At 42.6% G+C, this 11,952-nt stretch overlaps 1 protein-coding gene across 1 annotated transcript; it reads right to left on the bottom strand.

Moving 5' to 3' along the window:
- Positions 1-4,170: 4,170 nt before the first annotated feature.
- Positions 4,171-5,594, bottom strand: CLDN34 (claudin 34). Its single transcript, XM_077299468.1, has 2 exons — positions 5,564-5,594; positions 4,171-5,489 (listed from the first exon to the last, which is right to left on the bottom strand). The coding sequence occupies exon 2, from the start codon at positions 5,421-5,423 to the stop codon at positions 4,617-4,619; it is 807 nt and encodes a 268-aa protein (XP_077155583.1). The 5' UTR covers positions 5,424-5,489; positions 5,564-5,594; the 3' UTR covers positions 4,171-4,616.
- Between the last annotated feature and the right edge of the window lie 6,358 nt (positions 5,595-11,952).

The raw sequence follows: 11,952 nt of genomic DNA, 5'->3' as shown, positions 1-11,952 counted from the left end.
TTGGGTGAATGCATCTGATGTTCATGCCTCTGATCTGGTTCGTGCCTTTCATAGGGCCCATCCTGATCGCCCTGGTGGTTCTGGTGAGGGTTCGGTGCCCCCTCCTTGAGGGGGGGGTACTGTTGTGAATTTGGATTCTGGGCTCCCCCGGTGGCTACTGGTGGAATTGAACTGGTGTTTTCATCTTCTCTGTTCACCTGTTCCCATCAAGATGTGGGAGTCGCTATATAACCTTGCTGCTCTGTTAGTTGCTTGCCGGTCAACAATGTTATCAGAAGCCTCTCTGTGCTTGTTCCTGCTCCTAGACAACTACTAGATAAGTTGGACTCTTGTCCATGTTTGTTTTTGCATTTTTGTTCCAGTTCACAGCTGTAGTTTCGTTACTGTGTCTGGAAAGCTCTTGTGAACAGGAATTGCCACTCTGGTGTTATGAGTTAATGCCAGAGTTTTAAAGTAATTCCTGGATGGTGTTTTGATAGGGTTTTCAGCTGACCATGAAAGTGCCCTTTCTGTCTTCTGCTATGTAGTAAGTGGACCTCAAATTTGCTAAACCTATTTTCATACTACGTTTGTTATTTCATCTTAATTCACCGCCAATACATGTGGGGGGCCTCTGTCTCCTTTTGGGGTATTTCTCTAGAGGTGAGCTAGGACTAATATTTTCCTCTGCTAGCATTATTTAGTCCTCCGGCTGGTGCTGGGCATCTAGAATCAACGTAGGCATGCTACCCGGCCACTGCTAGTTGTGTGTTAGGTTTAGTTCATGGTCAGCTCAGTTCCCATCTTCCAAGAGCTAGTTCCTATATATGCTGATGCTATGTTCTCTTGCCATTGAGAACATGACACAGGGCATGTGAACTTGATCAGGGTCATTTGGATGTTTTGGGTTGTCATTATGATTTAAAAAGAGAAAACACAGTAGTTTGACAATAAATGGCTGCACACAACCACTAACCATGAGTGGAGAAAAAGTTTTGGTGCTATCATTCATATTCTCTGAAAAAAGAAATAAAAAATTCTGCCGGGGCATGTAAACTTTTATGCACAACTGTATATATATAAATTGAACAATACCACTTCTCCTGTCCTATATATATATATATATATATATATATATATATACATACACTAGATGGTGGCCCGATTTTAACGCATCGAGTTGTGTTATATACTGTTTGGGCTGTGTTATATACTGCGTGGCCTGTATTAACGCATCGGGTATTCTGCAATATGTATGTATGTATATAGCAGCCACATAGTATATAGCACAGGCCATGTAGTATGTAGGAGCCATTTAACATATTGTTAATGCTGTATTTACGTATTTTTACTATTGTACTTTGATTTTATTCTGTCATCAGCTCTTATTGATGAATATACCATTTAAATGTATGTCCACATAGACATAAGAACAAATATCATGCCTCTTTATGCTATCTCTGCAGTGAAAGAGGTTGGTAGTATTGCCGTTCATGTCTTTGGTTTAGGTCTGTGCGCATGCCCGGGGACTCCCGAGCCCGGACCTTCCAGATTCGCTCACGTGATACGTCGGCGTCCCCCGCTGCTAGGCAGCGGTGGATTGCTTGCGTCTCAGGAGCGAAGGAGGAAGTGCCCAGATGGGGCCGGGGAATACTCGCGCATGCGCCTTACATTACCGGATACCAATTAGGAACGGCACTTATATCATTGGTTCCCTCAAACTATATATACGGATGTTTGTGTTATGTTAAGCCACGCCTCCTGAAGAAGAAAGGCGAAACGCGCGTCGGGGCGCCAGGTCAAGGGTCCAGGTTTCTAGTTGGAAGTAAGTGTAGTGGGTATTATTGGCACCATGAGCACCTTATGTTGCTAGTATTTATAGCTGGATTTGTACGCTGCACTGACAGCACATTTGCTGGGTTCTCATGCGCTATAAATAGCACTTGGAAATTAATTTAACATTATATAGGCAGCCTTTTACCCCCTTGCTTACTTCCCTTTCAAAGGGCCAGTCATATTATTTGTTCCTTAGAATTATAATATATTTTTCTGGGGCGCTAGGTTAAAGGTCCAGGGCTCTAATTGGAATTAAGTTTAGTGGGGAGTATTGGTACTATCGGCACCTTTATGTTGCTAGTATTTATAGCCGGATTTTGTACGCTGCACTGACAGCTCATTCTCTGGGTTCTCATGTGTTATAATTAACACTTGGATCTAATTCTATATTATATAGGTAGTTTTCACCTCCTTGCTTACCTCCCCTTTTTAAAGGGCCATTTATATTATTTGTTTCAAAATATTTTTCTATTAATATATACGGTCCAAATATTTATGGCTTTGGAATAATATATTTAAAGCATCTATGATACTGATTGCTTTCTACTATTATACCTGGTTCTATTTCCCTATGTACCTGATTTTGGTGGGTGGTACTTTACTTCTATATATGTCAATTTTGTCTATGTATAATAAAGTATTTATATTTTAAAGAAAAGGCTCTTTACCTCGTTGATTAATATACAATTGGGGTGTTGTGGTATATGTAGGAGCCATGTAGTATATAGCAGACAAATACTACGTGGCCTGTGCTATATACTATGTGGCTGCTATATACATGCATACATATTGTAGAATATCCGAAGCGTTAATACAGGCCACGCAGTATATAACAGAGCCCAAACAGTATATAACACAGCCCACATACTATATAACACAGCCCACGCAGTATATAGCAGCCATGCAGTATATAACACAGGCGATGTAGTATATAACACAGGCGATGTAGTATATAACACAGGCCACGCAGTATATAGCAGCCATGCAGTATATAACACAGGCGACGTAGTATATAACACAGGTGACATAGTATATAACACAGCCCACGCAGTATATAGCAGCCATGCAGTATATAACACAGGCGACGTAGAATATAACACAGGCAACGTAGTATATAACACAGGCCACGCAGTATATAACACAGGGCATGTAGTATATAGCACAGCCCATGCAGTATATAGCAGCCACGCAGTATATAAGACAGACACACAGGCGACGTAGTATATAGCACAGGCCACGCAGTATCTAACACTGGCCACGTAGTATATAGCAGCCAGGCAGTATATAACACAGCCCACGCAGTATTTAGCAGTGTGGGCACCATATCCCTGTTAAAAAAATAATTAAAATAAAAAATAGTTATATACTCACCTGCCGGGATCCAGCGGAGCTCCGGCGATGCGCGCGCGGCTGCCGCCATCTTCCGTTCCCAGGATGCATTGCGAAATTACCCAGATGACTTAGCGGTCTCGCAAGACCGCTAAGTTTTCTGGGTAATTTCGCAATGCATCTCTGGGAACGGAAGATGGCGGCAGGAGTGAGCGCATCGTCAAACGACGGAAGGTCAGAATAGCAGGTTTTTTGTTTTTTTATTTTTAACATTAGATCTTTTTACTATTGATGCTGCATAGGCAGCATCAATAGTAAAAAGTTGGGGACACACAGGGTTAATAGCAGCGGTAACAGAGTGCGTTACCCGCGGCATAACGCGGTCCGTTACCGCTGGCATTAACCCTGTGTGAGCGGTGACCGGAGGGGAGTATGGAGCGGGCACCGGGCACTGACTGCAGGGGAGTAGGGAGGGACTAATTGGACTGTGCCCGTCGCTGATTGGTCGTGGCAGCGATAACAGGCAGCTGGCGAGACCAATCAGGATTTCCGTGAGGGAAGTTGCCGACAGAAAAACGGAAGTACCCCTTAGACAATTATATATATGTAGATATATATATCTATATATATATGTAGACTGTATATAGACATTGCATTTAGTGTTAATTACCTAATGATCCCCTTATCTATGTCTGTAATTATGTAATCAGGAAAAACATGTCATGGATTATATTTAAAGCCCATAGGTCTATATCTGTTTGTATATAACATAAAATATCAACATTAAAATAGCCATTTGCCCAGGATTTGGTAACTATATCAGTACATTCTCAAAGGAATGATGCAGTGAAATTTACAGCTGATATTACTTTTAAAATGGTGGGATTTAGCCACGCACTTAACCTCGTGCATTGTTATATTGAAAAAGTATCTAGCATTGTAAAAAAAAAAAATATATATATATATATAATTTATTATATTAATTAATGTTATATAATATATAAAACATTTTTTCAAAAGAGACACTTTAAGATTTAAAACAGATTTGGAGGAAATAAATGAATGCCAAGAAGGAGTGGAGTACTGTACCAATCTGTCATTTTTCTAATGTCTTCTAGAGAGTAAAACCAGTGACCACATAGGTTAGTATTTGTAACTCGTCTACATTTTCTTAGCATTAATTTTGGTTACATTTATACAAATGAAAAATATCAGTGGTGTTCATAGCAGCCAGTTGGATTCCAACTTTCTTTTTTCTAAGGATTATGAAAAAGTAAAATCAGTTGCCTGGTTGGTTCCTGTAGGTAACTGTTCCATTCCTTACTTGAAAACTACTATTACGTGGAGAAAAAATAGTGAAGATTAAAACAACAATATTTTCGATAGGAATAAGATGGCACTGGGAAAATAATAACAATTTTTTTATGCCAACTATTTCTGCTTCAGTAATCCACCATCATATGTAGATACATTCATAGCTTGTCATCTAACTCCCAGACAAAGGCCTCATTCCTAATTCCATCACAGTGAATAGTTCCATTTAAATAATGTTTTAATGAAATAAAGCTTCTGGATTTTCCAGTTAGTCCTGAGCCTACGCTGGTTCTGTCGGAGAATATAGAATCCTTGTCACTAATAGGATATACTTTATTATCAAAATCTCCTGGTAACCTATAGCACAGGAAAAAGATTCCGCTTGTAAAAAGTAAAATAGCGGAGACAACTCCCACCGAAATCGCAGCACCTACTTCCTGCTTCTCAGGGCTGGACGGCATCACAAATGTATTTGGAAAGGGTATACTGAAATTATTGACAACTGAGTGCATGTTCCAGGCCACAGAAATAATAATGGAAATGCTGGACATTATGATTAAGATCCCGCTTGTTGTAAACCAATAAGGAATCCTTGGTACATGACTTGTACCTTGAAAAACATTTTTTAGTCCAAAGACACATACAGCGTTCCCAGCTGCCCCAAGAATGATAGCCACTAACATAAGTCCTTGTGCCACAAATATTTCCCGAGGTATGAAGGAGTCCATCACACTAAAATGCTGACAGTACATATTCTCCAGGTTAGGTGATACTAAAACATGACTGAAGAAGCAAGTCCTCCATATTCCTATCCAAGCAATTCCAGAGGTAATGAGGGTGGTGTTAGCTACGTGCCATACTCTCCACTGCACAAGTCCTGTAGAGATGGAACCCAAAATCCAGCCCACAGTCGAAATAGCAAATCCGGCAATTTGAAGATTAGCTGTGTGGGCCAGGTAGGGCATGACCTGACGATCTTTAGCAGCTTCTCCGTTCCACAATCACTTATCACAGTCATCTATATCCAGTCACTGAGGAGAAAATATAAAATGGTTAGGTTTTAGCAAGTATGGTGTAAGGATTTTAAATGAACGAGCCATGCTACCTGGAATTGTGAAAAACCTATTCGTATTGATTTCCTCCTCAGCGTAATACTTCTGTCCTCTGACTCGTCTTTGTACAAAATTAGCACAATTGTTGAGCCAGCTAATAATCAATGTTGCCAGGGAACAGGAAACAAGTCTATAGAATATGTTTAGCTTTACACCCTATAGTGTTTAGATACTAGATTAGCTATGTACTCAACAGCACGGCAACTGTTCTTGTTATATCTCATTTCTCAGATCTTCTAGTTTACCCAGATTAGATCTCAGCCTACTGATATCTGTGAATCTGAAATCGGAGTTAGTTTTGATATACAAATATATTGTCATTTTATTAAATGTACTAAAATTATTTTTGGATTACTATTAAAATTATTATATAGAGATAATAGCTCATGTATCCAGTTACTGATTTTACTTATTTTGTTAATATATTTTATGTTGGAATTTAAAACACAAAGTTTGAGCAATCAATGTCATGCTGTATGCAAATATGCGTGAATAAAACTTGAAGTGCTTTAGATCAGTGGGGGTCTAGGCCAGCATCGAACTAGAGCACCTTGGGCCCACCAGAGAAAATCATTCTTTGGGCCCACTATGTAGCCACATAGAAATAAATACAAGACCACCAATTGTGTGGTAAAACACGCTAATATCAGGGTATAATATTAGGTAGTACACATCTTAATTATGTAGCAGGGGTTGGGATAGCCCCCCTCATAGAATATAAAGTAGCCAACTCATAGAATATAAAGTAGCCCCCTCATAGGCTACAATGCAGCCCCCTCATAGTATATAAAGTAGCCCCCTCATATACTATAATGTAGCTCCCTCACATAATATAATGCAGCCCTGATATAGTATAATGCAACCGTCTCATAGAATATAATGTAGCCCCCCACAGAACATAATGCAACCAACCTCATAGAGTATAATGCAACCCCCTCATAAGGTATAATTCAGCCCCCCATAGAATATAATGCAGCCCCCCATAGAATGTAATGTAGCCCCCATAGAATGTAATGCAACCAGCCTCATAGAGTATAATGCAACCCCCTCATAAGGTATAATGCGCCCCCCATAGAATATAATGTAGCTCCCTCATACGGTATAATGCAGCCTCCTTCATATAGTATAATACAGCCCCCAGAATATAATGTAGCCCCCTCAGAGTATAATGCAGCCCCTCCATATAATATAATGCACCCCCCTCATATAGTATAACGCAGCCCCCCCCACAGAATATAATGTAGCCCCCTCAGAGTATAATGCAGCCCCCTCATAGGTTATCATGCTGCCGACCTCTTTAGGTATAATGCTGCCTCCCCTCATAGGGTATAATGTAACTCACCCATAGGGTATAATGCTGCCCCCATAGGGTATAACGTAGCTCCCCCCATAGGAAATAATGCTGCCCCGCTCATAGGGTATAATGTAGCTCCCCCCATAGGGAATAATGCTGCCCCCATTATAGGGTATAATTTAGCTCCCCACATAGGGAATAATGCTGCCTCCCATAGGGTATAATGTAGCTCCCCCTCATAGGGAATAATGCTGCCCGCCTCATAGGTTTTAATTCTGCCTCCCTCATAGGAATAATGCTGCCCCCTCATAGGGTACAATGCAGCTCTCCCATAGGGAATAATGCTGCCCCAAGACTCACATATATAAAAAAACACAATACTCACCTCTCCTCCTCCCCCCCTCGCTGATTCTGGTGGCGGCTCTAGTCCGATGTCAGGAGCTGCGCTGCAGTCGGCCTCGCACACAGCAGGTACGCGATGAAGTGATGTCATCATGCACCCGCTGTTAGAGGCAAGGGGAATGATGGGAGAGGGAGCGTCATCTGATGCTCTCTCCTCCATTAATGCACACTGGGGGCCGCGTGGGCTGGGGGCCCCTGAGGGAGCAGGGGCCCTGGTCTGTGGACCCTGATAGCGGGCAGTGTTAGCTGCAGCCTGTGGCAAACAGTGCCTGCTATTAAAGTGAAATAAAATCATTCCTCTCCATGCCCATGGGGGCGTGGGGAAGCGTGAATATTCATTTCACTTTAGCAGCGAGAACAGGCTTCGACTTCCTGTCACCCACTGCTGCTCCGCTGCCACCGGGGGCCCCCATAGCAGCTGCGTGGTGTGCAGGGCCGGACTGGGACAAAAATTCAGCCCTGGCATTTGAAGTTACACAGGCCCACTTGTCACATGGTGACTGTATAATATCTTTGTACACTTGTAGGCAGGGCCGGTTTTAGGCAAAGTGGGGCCTTAGGCAAAGTTTAAAATGGGGCCCCTAATGCTAACATATTGCACATCACACAAAAGCACTTCTGTTGTATTTATATGCGCTGATCTCAGGCCGCTAAATTAGTTTGATCGACAATATTGAAGTTGTTCAATGCTTGTTTCCCGGCCTCTTTCCACCAGCTGAGGAATAATTATGGGACAGAACGATCACTAATAGATCACTAACAGATCACCATACAGTATCATGTTATCAGAAGCACATCTACAGTTTACACCGGCGATGTGCTGCTGGGAACAATGATTTTTGTTCTGGCAAAAACAATCTGAATATGTAATATTTTACTTGTTTAATAAAATACACCCCATAGTCCTCCATATATTATCATGTGCACCACAGTCCTCCATATAGTATAATACACTCCGTATAGTCCTCCATATATTAAAATACACTGCTCAGTCCTCCATATAGCATAATACACTCCTCATAGTGCTCCATATAGTATAATGCCCCACCATAGTCATCCATGTAGTACAATTCACTTCCCATAGTATAATGCACCCCATAGTTCTTCATATAGTATAACGTATTCCCCATAGTCCTCAATACAGTATAATGCAGCCCACATATAGTGTATAATGCAGCCACCCCAGAGTAAAATGCAGCCACCCCATAGAATATAATGCAGCCCCCCTCATAGTTTAATGCAGCCCCCTCATAGAGAATGATGCATTCACCCCTCAAAGAATATAAATATAATACAGCCCCCCATAGAATATAATGTAGCCCCGAATAGAATATAATACAGCCCACCTCCCCACAGAATATAATGCAGCCCCATCAAAGAGTATGATGCAATCATCCCTCATAAAATCTAATACAGCTCCCCATAGATTACAAATACAGCCCACCTCCCCATAATATATAATGCAGCCCCCATAGAATATAATGCAGCCCCCCATAGTATATAACACAGCCTTCCCCATAGAATATATTATACCCCCATAGTATATAACACAGCATCACCAATAGAATATAATATACCCCCACAATAGTATATAATACAGCCACATAGTATATAACACGACCTCCCCCACAGAATATAATATACCCCCATAGTATATAGCAAAGCCCGCATAGTAAATAGCACAACCCACATAGTATATAGCAAAGCCCACATAGTATATGGCACAACCCACATAGTATAGCACAACCCGCATAGTATATAGCACAACCTGCATAGCATATAGCACAACCCGCCTAGCAGGTAACACAGCCCACGTAGTAGTATACAGCACAGCCCACACAGTAGTATACAGCACAGCCCACACAGTAGTATACAGCACAGCCCACACAGTAGTATACAGCACAGCCCACACAGTAGTTACAGCACAGCCCACACAGTAGTATACAGCACAGCCCACGTAGCAGTATACAGCACAGCCCACATAGCAGTATACAGCACAGCCCACGTAGCAGTATACAGCACAGCCCACGTAGCAGTATACAGCACAGCCCATGTAGCAGTATACAGCACAGCCCACGTAATAGTATACAGCACAGCCCACATAGTAGTATACAGAATAGCCCACACAGTAGTATATAGCACAGCCCACACCGTAGTATATAGCACAGCCTACATAGTAGTATACAGCACAGCCTGCATAGTAGTATACAGCATAGCCCACATAGTAGTATATAGCACAGTCCACATAGTTCTATACAGCACAGCCCGCATCTCTCCTCCTCCCCTGAGAATGGCCCCACAGTCCAGTAAAAAAACCCACACTCCTCACCTCTCCTCGTGCCCGCGTTGCTCCCTGCTCCTGTCGCGTCTCATAGACGCCGGTATAGTTGAATGCGGCGGCGGCGCTGGTGGGTGAGTCGGCGTGCAGCGGCCCACTACTGGCACCGGCCCTTCTGGCATTTGCCAGAACTGCCCGATGGCCAGTCCGGCCCTTGTGGTGTGCCACTAATAGTTTATTTTATTTTTAGCCCAGACTCAACCGTGTGCTTGACTAAGGCCATGTTCACACGTTCAGTATTTTGTCAGTATTTTACATCAGTGTTTGTAAGACAAAATCTGGGGTGGAATAATCAGAAGAAAAAAATAATAAAAACACTTGCACCATTTTTGTATTTTTCACCCACTCCTGGTTTTGGTTTACAAATACTGATGTAAAATACTGACCAAATGCTCAACGTGCAAACATGGCCTAATAGAGAAGCCGAAGCACTTCTGTGTAACCAGAAAACATGAGCCCTCTGGAATATTGGTGCAAGATGTGCCATTAATGAGGAAAGACTGCCATCTGCTGGCCAGCCACAATCAAGCGGAACCAAAGTGTGCTGGAAGATTTGCAGAGGGAAGAACTTTGTGTGCTAGAAGAGATCAGGTGATCCTCTGTAAGAACTTCCTTGATATAAAAGCCCAGCGTGCCAAGCCACAGAGTGATTTGGCGCCAGGAAAGAGAGCGGAGCAGACATGCTTCAGGGACTCCACTGAGACCAACGTGACAGGCCTCAGCAGGGAGTCTATGCTACATGGGTGTTCATCACCACCTTGCAAGGTCCAGATCCCCCAAAAGATATCCCCTAGCACGGCTTACGCTGGTCAGAGCCGTAATCTGCACCCTTCGCTGGTCAAACCTCCAAGGTCCAACTACGCCTGTCAAGAGCTGAGGCCCAGTCCTCTCTTTCCCAACCCTGAGAGACTTCAGCCGATGGTCAAGCCGAGAAGAACCGTGCAACGACTGCGACACAAGAGGCACGCCTGTGAGAGAGAAGGAACAGTGCGAGTGAGCAGGGCCATCACTTCCAGCTTTACAAGTTATTGTTGTTTTAAAATACCAATATATCAACCCCTGGCTGTTGCTGCCTTGTGATCTCTTTACGTTGCATCCAGGCACCTGCATTACATCTGCATGGAGTTTTGAGAAATTGGTGTGGTCTCAGGACCCAGACCCCTTTGATCTAAAGCACTTCTGAAGTGAATTTTTTAAATAAAAAAATATGATAGATATTCTTTATATCTGCTGTTCAGACCATTTTTTGTAGCAGGGAGTCTAAAAAATGAATACACAGCTGTATAAGTTCTGTTACCAGTGTCCATTACCTGTCTCCTTGCTTTGCTTGTGGCAGAGAATGGTGCTTGACTGCTGTAGTCAATCAGTGGCATAGTAAGAAATGGGGTTAAAAATGATATTTTTTTTTCCATAAAAAAGACACACACTACAATGGAACCAATTAAGATTCAATGAGGCCTGTCTGCCATCTGTAGAATCCATTATATGTTGGGCAGCATGGTGACTCAGTGGTTAGCCTGGTTCTTTGCAGAACTGGAGTACTTGGTTCAACTCCCACCAAGGACAACATCTGCAAAGTTTTGTACATTATTAATTTATAGTGAGGAATGGGGCTGTGGCGGTCCGCTATGTGGACTTGGAATCGGGGGAAGGCGAGTTTTCACATAAGAATGCGGTACATCTAAACGCAGTAGCTATAGACATGTAATGTTTAGCAGTACATTAAGGCATCGAGAAGGGACTGAGGGCGTGGAGGGACACAAATGTGTGAGGGATGCAAAACATTTATGAAATGGGGGAGGCCCTTGAAGTTGTGAGATTTGGATAATGTAGGATCGTGGGGGGGGGGGGGGGGAGAACCTCATGAGGTTCTGAATCCCTCTAGGTGGAATTAAGTGGTGATGGTGATTAAATCCCAGGTAAGGGATTGGAGGGCACGTGGATAATGGCTTATGTTTATTGGCCAGGTTGATTAATAGGTGCCACTGGGCTGGTGCATAGCGGCTATAGGTAAAGTGCGACCTGTGCCGAGGTGGTCATATTAGACCTGTTTTTTAGGTAAGGGGCTTCAAGCACCATCCCTCTATAAGGTTTGCTATAAATTGTTAATAAAAGGCTGCAGTGGCCAATTAAATCCAACATTAGAGTGTGGTGTGGTTATTCATTACAGCAGGTAAAGGGGCTAAACTAGTTCACATGACTCACAAATACCCTTTGTCTTGTATGTTGTTGTTATATTACATTGTTGGCAATTAATATTGCAGCATGACCTATATCAGTAATTGTATTGCATTATAACTTGCTGACCCCTTTAAAGGGAACCTGTCACCAGGTTTGGCCAACAAGAG

Source organism: Ranitomeya variabilis, chromosome 3 (assembly GCF_051348905.1).
Source record: "Ranitomeya variabilis isolate aRanVar5 chromosome 3, aRanVar5.hap1, whole genome shotgun sequence".
Taxonomy (NCBI): Eukaryota; Metazoa; Chordata; class Amphibia; order Anura; family Dendrobatidae; genus Ranitomeya; species Ranitomeya variabilis.
Note: the sequence above shows the minus strand (reverse complement) of the source record. Positions and strands in the feature narration are given on the sequence as shown.